The sequence below is a fragment of the Lissotriton helveticus genome, chromosome 9 (genome assembly GCF_964261635.1).
Source record: "Lissotriton helveticus chromosome 9, aLisHel1.1, whole genome shotgun sequence".
NCBI lineage: Eukaryota > Metazoa > Chordata > Amphibia > Caudata > Salamandridae > Lissotriton > Lissotriton helveticus.
In genome coordinates this window covers 73400311-73426587 of record NC_136070.1, presented here as the reverse complement: position 1 = coordinate 73426587, position 26277 = coordinate 73400311, and the positions used below count along the sequence as shown (strand labels likewise).

General features: G+C 47.3%; 1 protein-coding gene across 1 annotated transcript in view; it reads right to left on the bottom strand.

Annotated features, from left to right (window-relative positions):
• Window positions 1–20633: 20633 nt before the first annotated feature.
• The window catches only part of PAPLN (papilin, proteoglycan like sulfated glycoprotein), a 419313-nt gene continuing 413669 nt past the window's right edge, over window positions 20634–26277 (bottom strand). The window contains exon 28 of the mRNA XM_078659503.1: window positions 20634–22197. Within this exon, the coding sequence (XP_078515629.1) occupies window positions 22025–22197 (173 nt within the window). The 3' untranslated portion in view covers window positions 20634–22024. The remainder of the gene's footprint in view (window positions 22198–26277) is intronic.

Here is a 26277-nt window from a genome sequence, read left to right as displayed (position 1 = left end):
CCGAGGAGAAGCATGCTGCTCATGCAGGGGCGCATGCGCTGAGGCGAGGCACGCTATCCACCTAGAGGCGATTGCGCCGAGGAGAGGCATGCTGCACACCCACAGGCACATGCACCGAGGAGAGGCATTCTGCTCACCCAGAGGCGCATTTGTCGAGGATAGGTATGCTGCACACCCAGAGGCACGTGCATCTAGAAGAGGCATGCTGCACACCCTGAGGCACATGCATTGAGGAGAGGCATGCTGCACACCCAGAGGCGCATGTGTCGAGCAGAGGCATGCTGCACACCCAGAGGCACATGCATTGAGGAGAGGCATGCTGCACACCCAGAGGTGCATGTGTCGAGGAGAGGCATGCTGCACACCCAGAGGCACATGTGTCGAGGAGAGGCATGCTGCAAACCCAGAGGCATATGCATCTAGAAGAGGCATGCTGCACACCCTGAGGCACGTGCATCAAGGAGAGGCATGCTGCACACCCAGAGGCGCATGTGTCGAGGAGAGGCATGCTGCACACCCAGAGGGGCATGTGTCGAGGAGAGGCATGCTGTACACGCAGAGGCGCATGTGTCAAGGAGAGGCATGCTGCACACCCTGAGGCACGTGCATTGAGGAGAGGCATGCTGCACACCCAGAGTTGCATGTGTCGAGGAGAGGCATGCTGCACACCCTGAGGCACGTGCATCGAGGAGAGGCATGCTGCACACCCAGAGTCGCATTTGTCGAGGAGATACTTGCTGCACACCCTGTGGCATGTGTATCTAGAAGAGGCATGCTGCACACCCTGAGGCATATGCATCGAGGAGAGGCATGCTGCACACCTAGAGGTGCATGTGTCGAGAAGAGGCATGCTGCACACCCTGAGGCACGTGCATCGAAGAGAGGCATGCTGCACACCCAAAGGTGCATTTGTTGAGGAGAGGCATGCTGCACACCCAGAGTCACATTTGTCGAGGAGAGGCTTGCTGCACACCCTGAGGCATGTGTATCTAGAAGAGGCATGCTGCACACCCTGAGGCACATGCATCGAGGAGAGGCATGCTGCACACCTAGAGGTGCATGTGTCGAGAAGAGGCATGCTGCACACCCTGAGGCACGTGCATTGAGGAGAGGCATGCTGCACACCCCGAGGCACGTGCATCGAGGAGTGGCATGCTGCACACCCTGATGCACGTGCATCGAAGAGAGGCATGCTGAACACCCAGAGGCGCATGTGTCGAGGAGAGGCATGCTGCTCACCCAGAGCAGCATGTGTCGAAGAGAGGCCTGCTGCACACCCTGAGGCACGTGCATCGAGGAGAGGCATGCTGCACACCCTGAGGCACGTGCATCGAGGAGAGGCATGCTGCTCGCCCAGAAGCGCATGGGTTGAGGGGAGGCATGATGCACATTCAAAGGCATATGCGCCAAGGAGAGTCATGCTGCACACCCAGAGGTGCATATGTCGAGGAGAGGCATGCTGCACACCCTGAGGCACTTGCATCGAGGAAAGGCATGCTGCTCACCCAGAAGCGCAGGCATTGAGGAGAGGTAATTCTGCCCACCCAGAGGTGCATGCACCAAGGAGAGGCATGCTTTTCAACCAGAGGCGCATGTGCCGAGGAGAGGCATGCTGCACACCCAGAGGTGCATTCGCGGAGGAGGGGCATGCTGCACACCCAGCGGTGCATGCATCCAGGAGAGGCATGCTGCACACCCAGAGGTGCATACTCCGAGGAGAAGCATGCTGCTCACGCAAGGGCGCATGCGCTGAGGCGAGGCGCGCTACCCACCTAGAGGCGATTGCGCAGAGGAGAGGCATGCTGCACACCCACAGGCACATGCACCAAGGAGAGGCATTCTGCTCACCCAGAGGCGCATGTGTTGTGGGGAGGCATGCTGCACACCCAGAGGCGCATTTGTTGAGGAGAGGCATGCTGCACACCCAGAAGTGCATTCGCGGAGGAGGGGTATGATGCACACCCAGAGGTGCATTTGTCGAGGAGAGGCATGCTGCACACCCAGACGCTCATGTGTCGAGGAGAGGCATGCTGCACACCCTGAGGCACTTGCATCGAGGAAAGGCATGCTGCTCACCCAGAAGCGCAGGCATTGAGGAGAGGTAATTCTGCTCACCCAGAGGTGCATGCACCAAGGAGAGGCATGCTTTTCACCCAGAGGCGCATGTGCCGAGGAGAGGCATTCTGCACACCCAGAGGTGCATTTGCGGAGGAGGGGCATGCTGCACACCCAGCGGTGCATGCATCCAGGAGAGGCATGCTGCACACCCAGGGGTGCAATCGCAGAGGAGGGGCATGCTGCACACCCAGCGGCACATGCATCCAGGAGAGGCATGTTACACATCCAGAGGCGCATACTCCGAGGAGAAGCATGCTGCTCACGCAGGGGTGCATGCACTGAGGCGAGGCACGCTATCCACCTAGAGGCGATTGCGCCGAGGAGAGGCATGCTGCACACCCACAGGCACATGCACCGAGGAGAGGCATTCTGCTCACCCAGAGGCGCATGTGTTGAGGGGAGGCATGCTGCACACCCAGAGGCGCATTTGTCGAGGAGAGGCATACTGCTCACCCCAAGGCACATTCGCGGAGGAGGGGCATGCTGCACACCCAGAGGTGCATTTGTCGAGGAGAGGCATGCTGCACACCCAGAGGCGCATTTGTTGAGGAGAGGCATGCTGCACACCCAGAAGTGCCTTCGCGGAGGAGGGGTATGCTGCACACCCAGAGGCACATTCGCAGAGGAGGGGCATGCTGCACACCCAGAGGTGCATTTGTCAAGGAGAGGCATGCTGCACACCCAGAGGCGCATTTGTTGAGGAGAGGCATGCTGCACACCCAGAAGTGCCTTCGCGGAGGAGGGGTATGCTGCACACCCAGAGGCGCATTTGTTGAGGAGAGGCATGCTGCACACCCAGAAGTGCATTCGCGGAGGAGGGGTATGCTGCACACCCAGAGGCACATTCGCAGAGGAGGGGCATGCTGCACACCCAGAGGTGCATTTGTCAAGCAGAGGCATGCTGCACACCCAGAAGCGCACTTGTCGAGGAGGGGTATGCTGCACACCCAGAGGCGCATTTGTTGAGGAGAGGCATGCTGCACACCCAGAAGTGCATTCGCGGAGGAGGGGTATGCTGCACACCCAGAGGCACATTCGCAGAGGAGGGGCATGCTGCACACCCAGAGGTGCATTTGTCAAGCAGAGGCATGCTGCACACCCAGAAGCGCACTTGTCGAGGAGGGGTATGCTGCACACCCAGAGGCACATTCGCAGAGGAGGGGCATGCTGCACACCCAGAGGTGCATTTGTCAAGGAGAGGCATGCTGCACACCCAGAAGCGCATTTGTCGAGGAGAGGCATGCTGCACACCCAGAGGCACATTCGCAGAGGAGGGGCATGCTGCACACCCAGAGGTGCATTTGTCAAGCAGAGGCATGCTGCACACCCAGAAGCGCACTTGTCGAGGAGGGGTATGCTGCACACCCAGAGGCACATTCGCAGAGGAGGGGCATGCTGCACACCCAGAGGTGCATTTGTCAAGGAGAGGCATGCTGCACACCCAGAAGCGCATTTGTCGAGGAGAGGCATGCTGCACACCCAGAGGCGCATTCGCGGAGGAGGGGCATGCTGCACACCCAGAGGTGCATTTGTCGAGTAGAGGCATGCGGCACACCCAGAAGTGCATTCGCGGAGGAGGGGTATGCTGCACACCCAGATGCAATAAGATCGTACTGAGCAGCACGTCTTTAACACCCTAAGTGCAGTGTTGTCTTACTATGTGCACTAGGACCCTAGCAGTCTTGGGCGGACTCGAGAAGGACTCACGTAACTCGCTGGGCGGTGTTAGGGTGTGGTTATTAACGGTTATGACCTAATGAGAATGCAGTGTGTGATTGTATGCAGAGGAATAAAGACGTATGATCCAGTATTCATTTGCATGCTCCCGGGCTGGTGAGGAGGCCACACTAGGGAAAGTAGCTAAGGCTGAATAAGCATCAATGAAGAAGGGAGATGTGCAAGTTGAGGAAATGAAGTTGCAGTAAAACTGGGGACCGGCAAAACAGAGAAGGAATGAAAATAACAAAGTGTGGTGATGCAATGACTGGTCATGAACTCAGCTTGAGCGGAAAGAGCCAAATCAGCTAGGAGAGTTTGCCAGGCGTCTTGGCTGTTTCATACGGCAATGACCCGTCCCTAAACCGGAAGTGAGGAAGGTGAGTTGTCACACTAGCTTCCAATTTCCTTTTATCCCGAACCTCAATGATTGCCAGGTCTGGACAGGCCTTTTATTCCACCGGGCATTTCCCTGAAGGGCTGGAGCCCTTGCAGGCTGGTTTGAAACTATCCGTCCCTTTCACCAGCTCACGAGGTTAAATGCAGCAGACACAGGGCGGCTTCAAGAGAGAGAGAAAGGGAATGGAAAGCTAGAGACAAAACAACTAGAGTGAGAAGAGAGAGAGGCGAAAAGGGGAGGGTGAAATGGATGGATGGATGGGGAGAGAGTAGTAGTGAGAGGGTTATGTAGAGGGCTAGTTTGAGCATTTTTACAGAGGTGCCCTCGGTTGTTCAGTGCGGCCCTGATGCTTGCCCTCTTCCGATCTTAAAAGGAGGGTCGAAAAACAGGATCCTTACACGTCTGTCTTTCCTCGTATTCCCTTTCTCATCCTGACACCTTGCTTGCAAATAATCACCAAATCTAAATTTAAGCCTTGACTACAGGCGTCTGGCCTTATCTAGACCCATTCTGGCTCTGAAGATAAGACTGTCTGCAACTCGTAAAGCGCTTCAGCACCTCCTCATGGCCAATAAGCGCTATAAAAATACAATTACTTTAAGTACCTTAAACTGGCTGAAAGCTTGGTGGATGGGTACCTACTTCCTCACGCTCTGCACTATAGCAAAAATGTAAAGCATACTGTGTAGCTTAACTCTTGGTTGTATATCGGTATATGTAAAGTGCTCTGCGCCTAGACCAAGTGTGGTTCACGTCTAAAAGCAAACTGCAAATAAAATGTAATTCTAAAATGCTATGGAAATAAATCTGTGCTGTGCCTATGTATGCCTTGGGCTCTGCTGCCCTCTGCTGTCCAAAATGAGTATTAGGAAACTGCGATGATGGTTCATATTGCCACAAAGCAGCATGATTATTTCAGCCCTTGAAAAGGTCGATTAGCCCAGTGCGCCCTGGTTGTCCCAGCGAGTGCTTCCTGAATGTACATTATTTAAGCCCCTGTTATACCATATTTACCCATTTGACATTTCAGTGTTTATTGAGCCACATCTACTTTTACTTCCTAAAAAAAAATGCAATGAATCTAAAGAGATTTATTTCACGGGTGTGGAAGAGCCACAGAGGCCCTTCAAAAACAATCCTGCTTACAACTCAGGCCCCCTCTCACCAGGGTGCAAGGGTGCCTGTTTTGTAGGCAGGATTGTTTTTGTGTAGGAAGAGACACCTTCCTGCACTAAAACAATCCTCTGAGGCTTTTTCCTCTTTCCAAGCAGCACACATGGAGAGAGGAAGTAGCGGGGAGAAAAAAAGAAATGTGTCCTCGTTGCGCCTCACCCGGGGAGGCTTATCCTTGGCACATTCACAGGTTTGCATGGTCTTGTAAATCTGGGAATGCGTAAAAAAAAACATATGAGTTGCGTGGGAGCACCCACGCAATGCCCATGGAAGGCCTACCTAGGGCAGAATAACGCCACTGATCGATTTAGGCTGCGTTGCTCCAGATTTTTGGAGCCACTCAAAGCCTCGCAAAGTGGCTTTGCGTGGCTTCAAAAATCTGACTGAAGGTTTGCATTGCACTTGCAATACGCTGCGTGGCTCAAGAGCGACGCAAACCGAGTCATAAATACGGGCCATAGTCTCTTATAAGCTCTTCCTGGTGAGCGGCATCCCCTAAACCTGCTCTCGGGCTGCCCTTACTTTCACCAGTGGAGGCTGATGATCTTCTTAACTAGTTGGACATTCAAACCCGACCCGCATTGCACCAAGTGAGTGCGCATCATTCTTCCGGTTGGGGAGGTTCTCCCCCTGAGAAACGGTTATAGAAACTGGGGTCAAATAGTGCTTTTTCTGCAAGATTTTTACATACATTTGCTTTGAAGTCATATATCTTGAATGGTCACAGAAGGAATATTTCAATAATTTCATGGTGTGCCAAGCTCCCCCGACCTTCCTGGATGTTCAGAGTTCACCTACTTCAAGACAAAATTGAGGGTAAAAAAGTGGCAAATTGTATATTTTTTCATCATACGTCCCCAGAAAAGTGTAAAAACTATAAGTTGATATATGCAGCTCTGAAAATGCGAATTCAAATGTCCTATCGTTAGTATGTCATTTATCTTCAGTTCAATTTTTACAAATATTTAGTCCATCATAATATAATGCTGGCCCTCGCATAATGGTAATAACTGTTGTCTTATTCTGGGCACCCACAGCGTGATGGTACTGACCCCTGGTACAATGCTGGCCCCTTCATAATGGTGGTCATTCTTGGCATCTTGTGTGCATCTGTTTGTCACCTAATGATGGTGACCAATGGTGAGCTGACTCTGCCAGTGCTTAATTTGTGCAGGGAGGTGCCAGGACTCTTTCAATCCCGCCCCGGGGTTGAGCCCTGATGACAGAGGCTGCCTGACTTGACTGAGTAACACAACTTCTCAGAATTAACACAATAGCACTGCCTGCATCCAGGGCAGGGAGCAGAGCCACTGCAAAGTAAACCTCCACCTAACATCTGTAAAGAAATACCAGCATTTGCTTAGAATGGCAATGTATTACATTGATGTCTCCATCCTTACCTTTACTTCTTCCATTATGGAGTCTGGGTACATCTCTGTCAAACATCGTATTAATAATATCGGACTTCAAATAGTCTTGTAACTTTTTGCTTTATATTTCTCTTTCCAATGAAAGTGTGCGGCTGGAGGGAGCACCCTGAGATCCAGGGTTCACTGCCTGCCCTGTTCTCCTCCCTCGCTTTCTGAACGCATGTTTTAGGTTCAACTCCACTGAATGTGATGAACCCACCCATGGCTGTGCAGGGTGTGTGTGCAGTCTGCGAACATTGCTAGTGTGCCATCTCTGGTTGTGTGCCAGTGTACAGGTGCTAGCTGTCAGCTCTGGTTCTGTGCTAGGGCTCAGGTGCTAGCTCTCAACTCTTATTGCGTGCTAGGACTCAGGTGCTAGCTCTCAACTCTTATTGTGTGCTAGGGTTCAGGTGCTAGCTCTCAACTCTTATTGTGTGCTAGGGCTCAAATGCTAGCTTCAGCTCTTATTGTGTGTTACAGCTCAGGCGCTAGCTCACAACTCTTATTGTGTGCTAGGGCTAAGGTGCTAGCTCTCATCTCTGGCTCTGCGCTAGGGCTCAGGTGCTAGCTCTCAACTCTTATGGCGAGCTAGGGCTCATGTGTTAGCTCTCAACTCATATTGTGTGCTAGGGCTCAATTTTTTGCTCTCAGCCCTGGTTGTATGGTGGGGTCCAGGTGTTAGCTCTCAGCTCTGGTTGTGTGCTAGTGTACAGGTGCTAGCTGTCAGCTGTGGTTCTGTGCTAGGGCTCAGGTGCTATCTCGCAACTCTTATTGTGTGCTAGGGCTCAGGTGCTAGCTTCAGCTCTTATTGTGTGTTACGGCTCAGGCGCTAGCTCGCAACTCTTATTGTGTGCTAGGGCTCAGGTGCTAGCTTCAGCTCTTATTGTGTGTTACGGCTCAGGCGCTAGCTCCCAACTCTTATTGTGTGCTAGGGCTCAGGTGCTAGCTCTCAGCTCTTATTGTGTGCTAGGGCTCAGGTGCTAGCTCTCAGCTCTTATTGTGTGCTAGGGCTCAGGCGCTAGCTCCCAACTCTTATTGTGTGCTAGGGCTCAGGTGCTAGCTCACAACTCTTATTGTGTGCTAGGGCTCAGGTGCTAGCTCTCAGCTCTTATTGTGTGCTAGGGCTCAGGTGCTAGCTTCAGCTCTTATTGTGTGTTACGGCTCAGGCGCTAGCTCCCAACTCTTATTGTGTGCTAGGGCTCAGGTGCTAGCTCTCAGCTCTTACTGTGTGCTAGGGCTCAGGCGCTAGCTCCCAACTCTTATTGTGTGCTAGGGCTCAGGTGCTAGCTCACAACTCTTATTGTGTGCTAGGGCTCAGGTGCTAGCTCTCAGCTCTTATTGTGTGCTAGGGCTCAGGTGCTAGCTCTCAGCTCTTATTGTGTGCTAGGGCTCAGGTGCTAGCTCTCAGCTCTTATTGTGTGCTAGGGCTCAGGTGCTAGCTCTCAGCTCTTATTGTGTGCTAGGGCTCAGGTGCTAGCTCACAACTCTTATTGTGTGCTAGGGCTCAGGTGCTAGCTTCAGCTCTTATTGTGTGTTACGGGTCAGGCGCTAGCTCCCAACTCTTATCGCGTGCTAGGGCTCAGGTGCTAGCTCTCAACTCTTATTGTGTGCTAGGGCTCAGGTGTTTGCTCTCAGCTCTGGTTGTATGCTGGGGTCCAGGTGTCAGCTCTCAGCTCTGGGTGTGTGCTAGGGTCCAGGTATTAGCTTCTGGCTCTGGTTGTATGCAGGGGTCCAGGTGCTGGCTGTCAGCTCTGGTTGTGTGCTAGTGTTCTGATGCTAGCTTTCAGCTCTGATTGTGTGTGCTAGGGGTTAGGGGCTAGCTCTCAGCTTTGGGTATGTGTATGGGTCCAGGTGCTAGCTCTCAGCTTTGGTTGTGTGCTAGTGTCCGGGTGCTAACTCTCAGCTCAAGTTTTGTGCTTAGGCTTATGTGTTAACTCTCAACTCTGGTTGTGTGCAAGGGTCCAGGTTCTGGCTCTCATCTCTGGTTGTTTGCCAGTGTCCAGGTGCTACCTCCCAGCTCTGGTTGGATGATGCTAGGGTCCAGGTGCTAGCTGTCAGCTCTGGATGTATGCTAGGGTTCAGGTGTTTCTCTCGGCTCTGGTTGTGTGCTAGGGCTCAGGTGCTAGGTCTCAGGTCTGGTTGTATTCCAGTGTCTGGTGTTAGCTCTCAGTTCTGGTTGTATGCTAGAGTTCAGGTATTAGTTCTTACCTCTGGGTATGTATTAGGGTCCAGGTTCTAGCTCTCAGTTCTGGTTATATGTTAGGGTCCAGGTGATAGCTCACAGCTCTGGTTGTGTGCTAGTGTCCAGGTGATAGCTCTCAGATGTGGTTGGGTGCAAGGGTCTAGGCTCTAGCTCTCATCTCTGGTTGTATGCTCCAACCCTCTGTTACCGGAGTTCTCCAATAAAAATTCCCATTTGAAATGGATGAAGAGACATGCGACGTGGGACAGTAAAAGACCAAGAAAGTTAAGATCTTAATGTAGAGTGCATGCCCCCCTGAGATGGTGCTGTGCCCCCCTGCGGGGCGTGCCCCACAAATTGAAGAACTCTGCCCTAGGGCCACATCTACCTGCTAATCTACTTCCAAAGCTTACAAATTTCTTTAACATGAGCCCTAACCCTGCTGAATGAGCCTGTGAAATCTGTCTACCTCTGCTGCAAAGGGCTGGCTGTTGTTTATCGTACCGCCACACCTCTTTCAGGCAGTTTTCAGTCATTACATGTCATTAAAAACACATATTAAGGAACAAAACCATTTTTCTAGGAAATATAGTTTAGTATATGATTTAAGATTCTTGATACAGGAATTTGTCATACCTACAAATGCATAATAGAAAAGACAAGATATCGGAGGAAATACCAAAAAACATGAAGTCGAATCCAAAGTTCTTTCAGAAGTATGTAACAAGTCTGTTTGTGCCTGAATGTTCTTTTATTACTTTTCTTTCAGCTTAAGAACACAACAAACAAATGCAGCCAATGCGTTTCGCCCAAACATGGGCTTCTTCAGGGCAGGAGTAATATAATTGATAAGTAACACAGTCCTACCGGGGTCCTATGTCGTTCATTCCACACCAGTTAAATACCAATAGAAATACGAAAGGCCAGCAAAGCTCGGTGATCCTTAGTGTCCCGGTTCACACACAATAGTCTTTATTTCAGGAACAGTGGTTCCAAAGAGTAAAATACAGTGGTCAAGCACAAACAGACATGTTACATACTTCTGAAAGAACTTTGGATTCGACTTCATGTTTTTTTGTATTGCCTCTCATATCTTGTGTTTTCAGTTGTTTAATTCATGACCATTTGGTAGCTGGTCATATATTTGTGTCTACATTAGGTGGTACAGTGACTGAGATTTCCTAGCTGCCATTATATTTTCAGCATAATAGAAAAGGGCGAGGCTGAGCCACGTACTAAATAGCATGTGCCAACATGCAGCCTATTCATACAAAAGCAATCTATATGCTTTGCTCCTATGAACCACCACATTCTACATTAATGTGGGATTCATACGATGAGTGCAGTGGAAATAGCCAAGTACATAACCAATTAGTATCTGATACATGAAAGATCGGGAGAGAATGCCTACTATAGTCTAGGAATATTACTATATATTTCCAGTCAAGAGAGTACCTATTCCAACTGGTGCATAGTACATTTCGCACTTATTAGTTTAACTTGCATTTATTTTTCATTTAAGGTGTGTGTTGTTTTATATGCTGTTACCTGAAGGTGAAAGATCAACAAAGTAGTAACAGAATATTTTGTTCTTTTTAACCTCACCTTTGACTCCACCCTCACACTTATTGAACCAGCACCATTGCATTCGCAATCACCATTCCCACATGTTATGCACTTTACCGTTGCTGACCAAGTTGGTTAAGGATAGCAAGATTAAGAAATGTGACATATCTATTGTGATAAGCATATGTTAACATTAGTCCATGCCCTGTCTTCAAAATGTGATTTCGGCATTTATAATTATGTATTCCTGCAAAAATGGGCTGTGCTGGTGCATTTTTTAATTGGAGCACGAAGGGCCCTGTTGAGCACAAAGAGAGTCTATACACCTGTGCAGTGAGTTGGAGCTCAACTGTTCTTAGATTGCTTCAGGACAACTGCCCTCTGCTTCCTCATTCAAGCCTATAAATCGTAAATTATTGCATGAGGCTCTCCCTTCTGCATCCTCCACTTCCAACCTTCTTGACTTCATCCTAAAGGGGGTTACTGTTGATTTCAAACTTTTAACTGCATCCTCTAAATCCAATATTCTGCCCTCCATTTTGGTAACCCTACTTGCTATATTCCTCAGATCTTGATGGAGGAGGACGACATTCATCCCTACCACACCTATTTTGTTGTCTGAGCTCTGCATGATGAGTGGAGTGCATGTTGCCAGTTCCTGTTCACCAAATCCAGTTGCAAGAGAGGACCACAGGAAGCCCTGGATCTGAGATTTCTACACAAGTGGAACCTAAAATCGAAGGACGTCCCAGGGCATAACAGACACATTGGCGCACGTTTGGCTTTACTCCATACTGATAAGCACATCCAAGATAGGTAGAAAAAGCCTGAGTTTAAAGACACAAGGCGAACATGGCTCTAATCCTATCGCATACTCGGATGTTACTAGTATCCATGTACTCAGGACGAACCCACGGCAAGTTCGGTTGGCCTCATTATTTTGTCACTGCCCTTGCCACCCTCTGGTTTTTACACTGGTCTTTTTGTGCACTGAAGAAGGTGTCCAACATTGCCCAGTTGACAACGAAACACGTGTTGGCACAAAACAAGTACTAGTAATGAAATGCCCAGATGACATCCAGGTGAAATAACAACAGTTCTATGATAATTACATGGTTACAGGACTTGGGAGATATTTAGAAAGTAAAACAATTGTTGGTGATCAATAGGACAAAGATGCCACCATATTTACTCAAATACAACATCTGTATATTTGAGAGGGTTATAAATACAGATATGTTTAGAATTCTTTAAACTGGAAAATAATATATGTGATCTATTAGCACTGTTGATGTACATGGGCATCAAATAATATTTTTATGTGATGGCGTAAGCGGTTTGTGTGGGGTAGGAGTACATAAGGTTTTCAGGGGAAATGGCAATGTATTACACAGTGAGACAGTGACAACGTTGAATTGTATGAATTAAATATAATATTAGCCGAGTTGTTATTAAAATAGCTATAAATCACTGTATTTTGAAAAATTATATACTCTAATAAAAAAAGAAATTTAGATATTAAAGTAGTGTTTCTTGATTAATGATTCAGTGACTTTTCAGCTGTGGAGGAGGCAGAGTGTTTGTTTTTTGGATTGCCTGCAAGATCAGCTCTTTGGGGGAGGATGCGTCTATTCAACTTCTCACAGTGGAAGGTATCCTTCCCAAGCAACTTAAAGTTCACAAATTTATAATTGTAACACGATTTTTTTTACCAGTGCCACTTATGATGATCAGATTTGTTTTTAGAAGATGATCTATTAATGTCATTAGAAATGTGTTTTTATCAGAATGCTAATGTACTTTGTTTTCTTGATTAAAGATTGCTATACATTTTATTTCTTTAAACTCATTCATTTTTTGTGTTACAATTATACATTTGTGAACTTTAAGTTGCCTGGGAACGATACCTTCCACTGTGTTTTTGCCCTGTCCCAAAGAACTGTATTAGGTTTCAGGGGGTCCTTGTTACTCACATGTGCCTATTCAACTTCTGCCATCTTGAACCAATACAGCTACTAGGCCTCTTCTGAACCCGGGTAGTGGTGGCTCTTGGTTTATATTTGGCCAGGTTTCTAGGTGGACCAGGACTCTCACCACCCTCATTAAGTAAGATTAACTCATTTTGTGAAACAAGAGAAATCTCATTGCTTTGAGATCTCATTATGCGGCCAATTTTTCATAATGGATCTTAAAACTTTTAAAAGTTGCCCTCTGCCTATGTACTGCACCAGCAGATCTTCATTAGTTTCAGAGTTCAGAGTCCACCAGAGCACCTAAATTAAGCCACTGGATATTGTTGCAATTTGATCAGTGCCCCAGGCCCTCACACTGTGTATATGGACCATGTTGTCTATCTTTAGACAGCACTTGTAAGTAGCATTATCTCATACAGCTCGCAGGCAGGTTGCTCCCCACGCCACCACACAGCCACCAGCTAGCTCGTGTCCTGCTTCCTGCAGCCGCCTGGTTCCCGACGTCTCCCGATCCTTTCCCACCTCTGCGTCCCTGCGGCCCGCCCCCCTGCTCCCCATTGGCCACCCCGCTCCCGCCTCCCAGCTGCTCCTCCCTCCCTCTCCCCCTCTTAAGGGGGCCACGCAGTGGCGTAGGAGTGACCTTTGACCCTGCTCGCAGGCAGGTTGCTCACCATGCCACCACACAGCCATCAGCTGCCTCGTGTCCTGCTTCCGGCTACCGCCTGGTTCCCGCCGTATCCCGATCCTTTCCCGCCACTGTGTCCCTGCGCCCCGGCCCCCCTGCTACCCATTGGCTACCCCGCTCCTGCCTCCCAGCTGCTCCTCCCTCCCTTTCCCCCTCTTATGGAGGCCGCGCAGCGGGCGCGCCGCTGGCGTGCCGAAGGCGCGCCAAAAGCAAGCCCGTCTGCGCCCGTCCGCGCCTGGACCGCGCCCAACGCCAGAAACCCTGGACCCCGCGAACGCCACAAAACCAGACTCCGCTACGACGCCAGCACCCTCTACGCACTCAACGCCGGCTGTAACCACACCTGCTTCCAAGCCGCTCCGAAACGGACTCACGGACCTTTCTCCTGCCACACCTGCAGCTTCACCTGCAACAGAACCACCAAACCTCCAAGTACTGGACCCAACCACCTCCGCTGCATACTCCTCAACACCTGCTCCACACACAAACACGCCGTCGAGCTCTGGGATCTGCTCGACACCTCCTCCCCAGACGTGACCTTCATGACTGAGACCTGGTGGAACGACTCCTTGGCGCCCGACATCGCCATAGCCATCCCGGACGGGGTCGCGCCAATGGAATCGGAGGAGGAATAGCCATCGTCCACAAGTCCACCCTCAAGGTCGCACCCACGCAGTCGACACCCTCAACACCGCCGAACACCTGCACTTCCGGCTCCACACCGACCCCAACACCACCCTCAGAGGAACACTCATCTACAGACCACCCGGACCCCAAGCACAATTCAGCGACTCCATCGCCGACCTTGCCAGCACCCACGCACTCGCCTCCACGCACTACATCCTCTTCGGGGACCTGAATTTCCACCTCGAGAAAAACAACGACACCAACTCCGCCACCCTGATCGACAACCTCGGCCTCAGACAACTCGTCACCGCACCCACCCACTCCGCTGGCCACACGCTGGACCCCATCTTCTCCACAGGCACCGACGTCGCCTTCGACCACACCACCAAACTCCACTGGACCGACCACCACTGCATCCACTTCACCTTCAACAAACCAACCACGCACCACCGCACCCAACAGCTGCCTCGCCGCTGCTGGAGCAAAGTCACCGAAGACCAGCTGATCACCGCCCTCGCCCAAAATCCGCCCACCGACCCCACCAACCCAGACACCGCAGCCTGCAACCTCAGACAGTGGATCGACGACTGCGCCAACACCCTCGCCCCACTCAAGAAACTCTCCAACAACCACGCCAGCAGGAGAGCCACCTGGTTCACCGACGAGTTGCAGACCTCCAAACGCGCCTGGCGGAAACTGGAGAAGATATGGCTCCACGAACGCACTCCGGACAACCACGCAGCCCACAAAGATGCCACCCGCAGACATCACCACCTCATCAGATTAGCCAAGAGATCCTCCTTCAAAGACCACCTGGATAACAACGCACATGACAGCAAAGAGCTCTTCAACATTGTAAAGGAACTCTCCAACCCCAACCCCAGCGCCACCGACATACCGCCCTCACAAGAACTGTGCAACTCACTAGCCATCTTCTTCCACCGCAAGATCGCTGACATCCATGACAGCTTCAACACCATGACCGCCCTGACTACGCCAGACCCCACCTCCCCTGTGAACACCACCAGCGCCATCCGCCTGACCTCCTGGTCCAACGTCAACGACGACGAGACACGCAAGGTCATGAACTCCATCCACTCAGGATCTCCGTCAGACCCGCGCCCACACCACATATTCAACAAAGCAGACGCTGCCAACGCACCCCAACTACGGAAGGTCATCAACATCTCCTTCGAAACAGCGTCATTCCCGGAAAGCTGGAAACATGCAGAAATCAACACCCTCCTCAAGAAGCCCAAGGCGGACCCCAAGGACCTCAAGAACTTCCGGCCCATCTCCCTGCTCCCGTTCCCGGCAAAGGTCATCGAGAAAACCGTCAACATGCAACTGGCCCGTCACCTGGAAGACAACAACATCTTGGACCCATCCCAGTCCGTGTTCAGACGAAACCACAGCACCGAGACAGCCCTCATCGCCCCCACAGACAACATCAGGCACCAACTAGACAACGGTGAAACATCAGCCCTCAGCCTCCTAGACCTGTCAGCCGCCTTCGACACGGTCTGCCATCGCACTCTAAAGAAATGCCTCCTAGAAGCCGGAATCCAAGAGAAGGCCTTTGACTGGACAACGTCCTTCCTCTCCGTGGGAGCCCGGAGTGTCCGCCTCCCGCCCTTCCGATCCGAGGCCACCAACATCATCTGCGGCGTCCCCCAGGGTTCATCCATCAGCCCGACGCTGTTCAACGTCTACATGGCCCCCCTCGCACAAGTGGCCCGCCAAGACGACCTCAACATCATCTCCTATGCTGACGACACCCAGCTCATCCTCTCCCTCACCAAGGACCGCACACCACCAAAACCAACCTCCACGAGGGAATGAAGGCCGTCGCCGACTGGATGAGGAACAGCCGTCTGAAACTGAACTCGGACAAGATGGAGGTACTCATCCTCGACCCACCCCCTCAGTCTGGGACGACTCCTGGTGGCCGACCACACTGGGAACAGCACCGACACCGACCGACCATGCACGCAACCTAGGATTCATCCTCGACTCCTCCCTCTCCATGTCTAAACAGGTCAACGCCGTCTCCTCCTCCTGCTACAACATCCTCCGCATGCTCCGCAGGATCTACAAGTGGATCCCGACTGAAACAAGAAGAACGGTGACACAGGCCCTCGTCAGCAGCAGACAGGACTACGGCAACGCACTCTACGCAGGAATCCCAGCCAAACACCTATGACGACTACAACGCATCCAAAACTCCTCCGTCCGACTGAACGTCAACATCCCCCGCCGCAGCCACATCACCCCCACTTGAGAGACCTACACTGGCTCCCCATAGACAAGAAGATCACCTTCAAGCTCCTCACCCACGCACACAAAGCACTCCACAACGCCGGCCCAGCCTACCTGAACAGCACACTCAGCTTCTACACCCAGACCCGGCAGCTCCGCTCTGCCAACCTCGCCCTCGCCGCTGTCCCCCGCATCCAACAACCTCCAGCGACAGATCCTTCGCCTACCTCGCTGCCAAGACCTGGAACACCCTCCCTACCCACCTACGGCAGACCCAAGACCTACTCGCCTTCAGAAGACTCCTCTAGACCTGGCTCTTCGAGCAGTAGCGGCACCCCCTCCCCTCAGCGACTTGAGACCCTCACGGGTAAGTAGCTCGCTTTACAAGTACTCTGATTGATTGATTGATTGATTGATACAGTTTAAGTTAAATTAAATTAAAAAAAAAAACACTTACCTTACGCTCGCTCCACCGCTCTTACCTGTGCCAGCAGCGACTGCTCACACAGTGTTCACTTCAAGCCGGCTGATCTTAAGTTCTGGCTCCTTTGAATGGCATCGAGTTTTGTGATATGCGAAGTTGGGCTGTTTCTCTTGAGGGCATTCTGCCAGGGGTCCTCTACTCTCTATACATTAGATCAAGGTGTGTTACCAAGTTACAGGGTGTGCTACCACCACTTCCTTGCGAGCGGTTTGTTCAGATCCTTCTCTGTTGCTCCAATGTATAATATTGAAGAGGAAGAGGCGTGGCGCCGTGGCTAGGGCAACTGACTCCGGAATCTGGGGATCACGGTTCGATCCCCGGCACCGGCAGCAGATTAGCCCAGCACCATGTGACTCTGGGCAATAGCATGCTTAATCTTCCCGACGCCCCCCAGCGCCTAGAGACCCTAACGGGTGATTGTGTGCTTTACAAATGTGGATTATTATTATTGTCCCAGACATTTGCACTGTACCATACACAAATAGCGTGAACGGGAAAATGCCCCCAGAGTATTGCTACCTTGACTATAGCTGATAGTTCTATAGTTTTCTGCAAGACACTTAGGGGTGTTGATTCAGTGGACATGTTTGGGGAGTGACACCACCTCTCCCCAAATAAATGCTTTATTGGTAGCCGGGTCTGGGGACCCTGAGTCTGGTTTGCCATGTCTGTGTGAGTTTTTCTCTTTGTCCTTATTTCCCTAAGAGGTTTTAACTTGTTCATTTTTTGGATCAGGAATTTAAATATATATATTGACCGGTTTACCCAAAAAGTAGCAAATCTGCACCCATAGGAGTACTCCTCGAAGGGATGCCAATTTACTACTTTTTGGAACTCAGAAACTTTGGCAGTTGTAGGCTTGGAGAGCTATGCCAATCTCAGGTTACCAGGCATATTACTGGCAATCAAACACCCAAAAGGTGATGGGCCGAAAGCTTGCAAATAGTCTAACTGCTGGCAAATTGCTCGGGGGGGGACATTCCAAACCATATGTGTTTCGACCACAGTGCCACACTAGACAAACTGCATGATTTAGATGCAGTAAACACATGGTCGCAGAGGACTTTGTCTGCCTTTACTCCACCCGCCAAATTTAGAGAGGTGACCAGCCCGGCAGACATCCCTATATATTGGCAGGAAGCGCTATTAGAGCAGTTCCTGTGAACGTAGGAAAAGTTGGACAGACATCTCCTTCAAACATGACAACCGTCTGTCAAACCTTTCTAAAGTTTTTATTTTTTAAAACAAACTCCAAGGTGGGAGTTTTTTTTTTTTTAAATAACAAAAAAGACCCCTGCATCATTGGGGGTTTACTCCCATTGTGTGGTCGTCATTATTAATTTTATTTTTCCTGTCCCTCACTGCCAGGATACACTTGGCAGTGGACAGTGAAAAAAAACCCAACAAAAAAAAAGTATCCGACTGTCTATTTCAATAGGGCAGACGGTTGGATGGCTTACCTCCGATGGATGGCCCCTACTCTGTTGGGCTGTCTGAGGAAGTTTTACACACTGACGGAGTAAATTATACTTTGTCAGCATAAAACGTTTTTAGTCTGCCTGACTCAAAATCTGGTGGGTGCACTTTGAGTGTGGTGGAAAGGGTACTCTGTCTCTGTTGCAATGGGGAGTACCTGTCCGCCAACTCTACATCAGCACCAGGGTCCAATCAATGCAAATCAGTGCTAACCCTGCTCCTCATGTGAATAGTCCATCCCGAACCTTAGTCATTTCGCACATTCACCCTGCGCCCTACTGCTTTTTTAGTAGAGAAATTTGAGATGCTCACCCTCAATTCTCATCGTCTAAGCTACGCCCCTAAACAAAGGGTAGTCACTGTACTTCTGTGTGCAACTCTATTAGCGCCAGTTGGCACCACCCACACGCCCCAACCCTAGTCTCATCTTTTCCTCTCTGGGCCTCCACATGTGACTGCACAACATGCGCTTTTCTGAGTCTCTGGTTGCTTTCACCTTTCAGCACTGTGACTTTTTCAAGGTGGTTAAACATGTACTTTACTGTCAGTACCATCAAAATTGATGCAGGGATTCAGATCCAAAATGTCAGATTCAGCAAATACCTAGACAGTGGAATGCCCTCCTAGTTTTGAGTTCAGCCAGTGTACGCCATCTCTAAGGAAGATGGCAGCTAACCAGAAAACCCTTAGATTACATAAGTCAACATAAGGTAATTCAACCACAAGCAGTAGAATGTATGCAATCAAAAAGTAGACATGTGATAATAAGTAACCACTTCTTTTTAACATAGGTGCCAAACATGTTAGCAATGTCTACTACAGAATATCTGAGGAGCTAAAACCAAACATGGGTCCCCTCAAAATGGGTATAGCTAAAGTCATTAAGCATTGCTGAAACCAATCAACAGGTCTCTGTGTTAAAACCATTCTGATTGGCTACTGGTAGCCCACTCACGGTGGCTGCCAGTGGCCCGCTCAGGCAGCTCATTCATCCCTAGATCGCATTTGTGGTCCAAGGTGGCAAAGTAGATTTTGTCAGTTTTTTAAAACCCAAATTTGCTTTACAGTAGAACTTAATAAGGGCAGATGTAACCTGCTTTTTTATGACAAATCAAAAAATTCATTAAAATTGGGACTCCATACACTCCCCTATGTTGAGTCTGCATTTTGATCCATATTAAAGAAACAACAAGACAACCCAAGACAAGTATGTGTATCTTTGTAACTAACTAGACATATTTGGACTTTGAGCAAGGGTGGGTGTGAGGTCTGTATTTCAGAAAAATGGCTCTCTTTAAAGTGGATTAAGAATATATAATATCGGTGAGTTTTTACCACATCGATTCATATTTTAACAAAATTAAATTTGGTAGATAGACCAACATGCTGGGCTTATGGTGGTGGCCTTAATATTCCACTAGCTATCCTGAAGTTACCTATAGCTTTATATTCAAACATCTGGTGTAAAGCATTATTGGGGCATGAAAATGAAAACAGAAAGAAGTGTAAACCACAATAGGTTAAAGCAAGGGTGCTTTCTGATTCCAATCTTTTTTATCTTTCTTTTTGCCCAACCTGCCTTCAATCTTTGAGAATTGTAAAGAGGTCAGACTAATGAAATCATCTGCATCACAGGAGGGCTCAACTAGGTCATAAACCAGTTGCATACACTTTATATGCACATTCTTTCATTATTTTGACCTCACTCTGTTCGACCTCCATTGAGATTTAATGTTTAAATGTAATATCCAGAGACACATCTTTTAAAAATATACAATATAAAGAATAAAGGCATGACTTTTTCAAAGAAAATTCATTATTAATCCTTTAGACGGAAGCTGGGCATTTAGCCATTGGAAAAAGTGTCTAGTATACTTACTTTGATATGGTTCTCTCCTTTTATCCATGTTACAGGTTTGTAGCTAGAAAATCTCACCTGGTCTTTTTAGCTGACTAAAGTGGAGGTGAAGAAATTTACTGTATAAAATAAATTGAGGTCAAAATGTTGACAAGATTTTATTCACTTAAGAAATCTGTGCAGGTAGAAGCAGTTAACTTATAATTGGGGCTAGCAGCTGCTCTACGAAAGCACTGGGACCAACCATACATTGGGGGCTTTGACGCTAGTTCTTTTTCTAAAGTTAGACTAATTTTACCCTGAGTTAATTTGATTTGCTTTTATTTTAACTTAGAACTTCACAAATCAGATGAAACAGTTTTTGAAGAAAAAGATTACAGAAGCAATCTTTTTCTCAGCATCTTAGACTTGTTTAAAATTATCCTCTTATAAGATTGTGGCGGAAACAACAAGTCTAAAAAAAACTCATGATTCTACATGACGCCTGAAGAAAGCAGAATGAGATAACAAGGGCCCAATAATGTTAACTTGCATTTTGAAAGAGAAAAGGCATAAGAGTCAATAAAAAATGTGAGAATCCTCAATTATGTCCAGTACTTATTCAGGACTTGTCCCTAAATTGTTCATTTAATTCCAAGAGTAAGCGGTATAAGGCCCACCCCTGTAAACATTCTGGGAAAAGAAACAAGCAATGCACAGTCTACCACTACTTATTTAACTTTTTATTGATAGAACTTTATTATTATGTTGAAATATAGAAAAGGTACAACAATATTTTGAGTATACAACCAATGATGATGCTAGGTGACACTTTCAGAAAGCTATCTACACGGACATCTCCGAACAATCTTTGTGTGATCTGCCGTGTTGTACGTAGGCTTTTTTATCAGCTATATTGTAGCAACCAGAGCATGTAGTTGATAAAGGCACACCAGTAGTACCTCAATTATGAGTGCTTATAAATTCCAATACCCGTGTCTACCAATATTTGCTCAGGTGTCATGATTCTGAGTATGTTGGCAAAATAAGACCGTCCGCTTTTTATCCGTATAGATTATGGCAAGTCATACCTGCTGAAATTTGCTGATGGAAAAGGCCTGTTAAATAAGGATACATGCAGGTATTGATATGATAAGCATAAAAACCTACAAGTTATGCCCCATTGCGCTAATATCGATTGCATCCGAAAAATGACAAACCCCACAGGATCGCTATTAATCAATGTAATGGATGACAATGTAATTACAAAGAACTCATAACTAAGGTCTTGGTGTCTTTGCTGCTCTGTGGTGAAAGCAGCAGACGGTGGGACTGCTGTGGTGACTCATGAGATATACCTGGTGCTTTCATGTCCACTGAACTGTAGATAATGCAATTCACTAAATTTACACTTTGCTCTTTTATACACCTTCTATTTCCACATGGAGTTTTCTCTTCCAATCTCTAGGAGGTTTTGGATGGTAATTTAGGGCAAGATTTAAACCTAAATGGAGGATACACATTCAATTTGGAAAAAGACTAAATCCAGCCTTCAGACTTCGGGTTAATGTAAACGACAAAGAACCTTCTCTAGCGATTAGTGCGCGAGGTGTATCACGAATTATTGACACTCCAGATTTACCCTCATATGTGTAAAAATAAAGTCAAACTATTTACATTGTGTTTGCCCCAGTGTGAACCTATGCATTACTCTTCTATTAAATAGTGTGGAATTGAAGAACTTCACTAGAAAAGCTTTGACCGCGGGGTCACAATATTTCACCAGCCCATTACAAAAAATGCCTTCCTGCCTACTAAATTGGTGTATTGTTTCATGGTAAAATTCTACTTGTCAGTGTATGTTTTTTTCCCAGCCTTGGGTTTGCAGATTGTCCCACAAATGGCATAGAGTGTTGGACTGACAGCGCTCAAGACTTCAGGAGAGTGAACTCTGCATAAGGTGAAGTCGTCTCACTGAATGAATAAGCAGTTGAGACGGAGAGAATGTCAAGAGAAGGAAGACGAGGTCCTCTTGACAATATCCAGTGTACCGTAGTGTCCTTCAGAGTAAAGATGGCAAGCTCTTCGTGAAAGGAACAGTTGAGGAACCAAGTTTATCTCATCCATGGTGACTGGTCTTTCGTTGCTGCAAAGAGCAGCTGGCACAGCAGAAGGCGCCATAATATTCGTTGGAGCAAAGCTGAGCATGGACGATCAGATCACAGTTGGCGAGGTCGGGCTGGTCATAGCATCCGGTGTTTGGGCCCAGTTCTAGAGAAGAAGATGCCGGAGCTGGGAAAAAAACAGAATATTTGCAGAGTGCTCACAGAAGATATGATGAACATGAACTGAGGATTGGCATTGGAAAATAAAAATCACGGTTCGCCAAGAGGGAAAATGCATTTTTCAATACTCTGAGACACCAAAGAAGATCACATTTGCTATTAAGGAAAAGCAGTATGAGATCAGGACTACAAAACATGGACTCCGACCACAACCTTGTCACAAACCTGAGACTGGTTGAATTAAAACTAAAAGGAAGTGCAACATATTCCAAGATTAAATATCATACACTTACCATAAACTGAAAACATCTGCCAGGCCCACAAACTGTTTTTTTAAGTCTCTGGGAGTTTGTGCAATGTGTGCAACTGCAAAAACCCATTACCCCTCCTAAAGATTTTTATACAGAAAGCTCTGCTCCATGTAACAAGATATTGTAAAAACATTATTCTGGTTGCATAACTAGTAACCCTCTTTGCTCCTTAAACTATCCATATAACAATTTCACTTAAATTCTCACTGGTGAGACACAAAGTGGTAGAGTGGCTCCTACAGTCACTTTCGTCGACTATCACCCTTCCCCGTAATGCCTGCTTCAGTTTTCAAGGACTACGCTGCTACCATCTCTGGACAACACCTCCCTGATGCAGGAACATGCACAGGTCCAGTAAAAGTCACAGCTAGCATCAGATACCTCTCTTGTTACCAAATATAAACTTCCCTCTAAGACTCAATAACATTCAACCAATAACATTGAATATTATCAATTCAGACCACATTTGGACTGAGCATCTCCTCTCATTTAGACACAATTCTATATTCCTCGGGCAATGTCACTAAACCTGCAATTCGGTTTGAGATGATACCCTGTCCTTTGCAGATGATGAGAAGGATGCAGTGATTCCCCTGCTTTACCTGCCACCAGCTTTCAACCCTAAAGGGACCCCCAAAACTGACTACAATCCTTTTAGAACACCCTCTCAAGTCACTTAAATCCTTTGTACAAGGTTAGGACATTAAAGATAGAAAATTCCTTTCAAAAACCTCCCACTCTCCTTATTCCCCAAGAGGATCTGAAAACGGAGGACTCTAGTGTAATCATATGAAATTATATTTAATAGACAAGTTCGTTCACTAAATCCACTACAATTTAGTCCTAATACTTAGCACTCTTTACCACACAAATGTATCTGATAGCACCAAGCATTGGCATAGCCAATAGGTCTCGCTTTTGGGACCTTATAAGTATTTACTTATGCAGCACAATATCCTTGGTGCAACAACATCAACAGTTGCATGGCTAAACACTTATAAGGTCCCAAAGGCGAGACCTATTGGCTATACCAATGCTTGTTTAACTTATGATATGCACCTGGGATACACCTCCTTACTATTCTGATGATGTAATGTTGCTGTTTCAGATCAAAATTGGTTTAGAGAATCAAGATTTTTTTTATTTTATATAACTGCAATCAGCTTGTTTATTAGTTGTCTGTGTACCTTTCTAAACATGCCATAAATGTGTGCATTAACCCATGGTAAGATGGATAATGGTAGTACGCCGGATCGGAAAAATTCAGTGGATACAATAAATGCTGCTTTGGGGATATTATCTCTGCACGAGTCTGACTTGTCTTTTTCTTTCAGTGGCTATAGCCTTGCTGTTCGTGTTCTTAGTTATTCGTGTGGTGTCTTTTTGCTTCAACGTCTGCACAGGAACAGAGTATCTGATATCTTTTTTGGTTTCAAATTCAAGGAACTTAAAACATTCCGCACAGGTTTTCACCAATACAGTTTATTTGTTAGGTGTGATTACCTCCCGCAACGAGTGCAGGTATGTCAGCATGCTCGTTCTTACATCGTCGAATTCCGTAAAAAACTGGACCAAGAGCAATTTCATCTCCAATTGGTAGAGAACCTAATTACAAATAAAGAGCTATTGGGTGCTTCAGGTCCCAATGAGCGCAACATTCTTAAAAATCTGTACTCTATTCTAAGTAAATACGAGGCATCTATATACCAAACAGAAGCTTAGGAAGCTCAGATTGACGCCGTCTTTTTTTTTTTCTTTTTGCAGCTTGCCTCCCAGTATCAGCAACCTTTTCTCTGCTTTGATTGTACACCAGCTTATCAAAGCATGTGCTCAGATAATCAGATTTTTTCACTCGATCTAATGATTCATTGTTAATGTAAAATGAGCTTAAGTCCGCGTTGGGTTTCATTGTCATGGCTTGTTTTTGCTATGTTAAAAATTAGCTGCTGTTCTTTAAAGTATTCTACAACGACGTTTAAGTTTGTGCATTGGGCGCTCAGTCAGTGTAAGCAGAACTGCATTATGTGCTAACAGTAGTACATGTATTCTACTGCAAAGATTTGGATTGTCTATGTTCTCTAGATGTAAGCCAGCATATTTCAAGAATAACGGATGAATCTGGGGAGATAGTACACACCCTTGGTGCTAGTGCACAACCACTACCGGAAGCTTGGGGATTGCCAAACTAATACCGGTCTCTCATGCTGCAAAAAGAGGGCTCCTCCACAGACTTAACAAGCATCGGCCGCGCGGCCGTAAAAGTAACGCCGCGCGGCCGCAAATTTAAATAATGATTAAAACAAACGCGAGTGGTGCGCGCGTGCTTGCGCGGTGTGAAAAAGTGCTGTGCACGTCGCGTGTGCCTGTGCGCGTTCTAGCAAGCTGGTGGCCGGCCTGGGTAGCACTTTTCAAAGCAGCTCCTAAATTTCTCGCAAGAGCAACACATGCGCGCTGACTCTAGCGAGACCTAGAAAAGGATCCTAGTGGAATCATAGGAAATTACATTTAAACTTACTAAAGTAGATAAAAATATCAACATTCTGGACAAGTTCCTTCACTAAATTCACTAGAAAAAGGCACCCTCTCCAACACCCTTCACCACGCAGATGTTTTGTATAGTTCTGCCAACCTATGCAATGCCTACTCTACAGTAAGACGGCTGCACTTGTCAGCTCTTTGTTGAGCATATATCTTAAGAGTAAAACTCTCTTAAAATGGTGGACGTAGATATGGCATAGCTGGACCCTCTCGTTGAACTAGATGTTTTAAGATTAATACAAGTGGCTCAAAATCTACTTGCTGCAACCGAACCCATTTTGGCAAGTCAATGTATTTGATTATATAGCCACAGACTTCGTGTACAAAAGCAAAGTGATTACAATTGATTCCGGGTTGACCACGATCACCTCGACAAAAGCACAGTGTTTTTTTTTTTACCATCAAATAAGGGAAATACAGAAAAAGAGTGACAAGAAAAGTGAGTTTCTTCAACAGCTTGAGCTTTTAGTTGCATTGATTGATAACCTGAGACAAACTAGAAGTTCAGTTACAATAACATGGGGGTCACACACCCATTTTTCATGGCCACAAGAATTGAACAGCTAATGCAACTCATTCACAGACTATTACAATCTTTGTTTTTGATGCAGTTCAAGTTGTCTAGCGTTCCATTTTGAATGTCCACTGGAAAGGCTGTAATGCCATTTTTCTGTACTGTTCTGTTTTGGTTTTATGTAGTTCTAAACAATCAATAAGGCCAGTTGCTGAAGAATTACTCAGAGACAGGGAGTGTTGTCATCCGCCGGTTAGATACTTATTAAAAGAGGTGGTGGACACACCAAAATAAATGAAGTAAACTGTTGGGATGAAGACCAAATGACTGCATGGCATAACTAAAGGACTAAGATGTATACTTCTTCTTTCTTTATTGAAGAAAAATTATCTCATATGAGGTATTTTGGTAAGTCAAGATAAGAGGATAAGTGAATTCTCAATATCCCCTGAGACACATTAATACAACCTAGGACTATTACCAATCATTGGCCTATTAGAAAGGCCACTGAAATGCTACTAATAGTATGTAAGTGCAGTTGAACTTAGGTTTGGATGTTTCCTGGTGGATATGTTTATGTGTAGTTTGTAGGTTAATAAATGTGGTAGAGATCTGAGTAAGCTGCATAGGTTAAGAAGGATTGGCTTTGGTGTATGATATAAGGAAGGGGATTTTGCCTGAAAGCAATAAATAAAGTAGCACTGAAAGCGAGAGGTTTTCATAC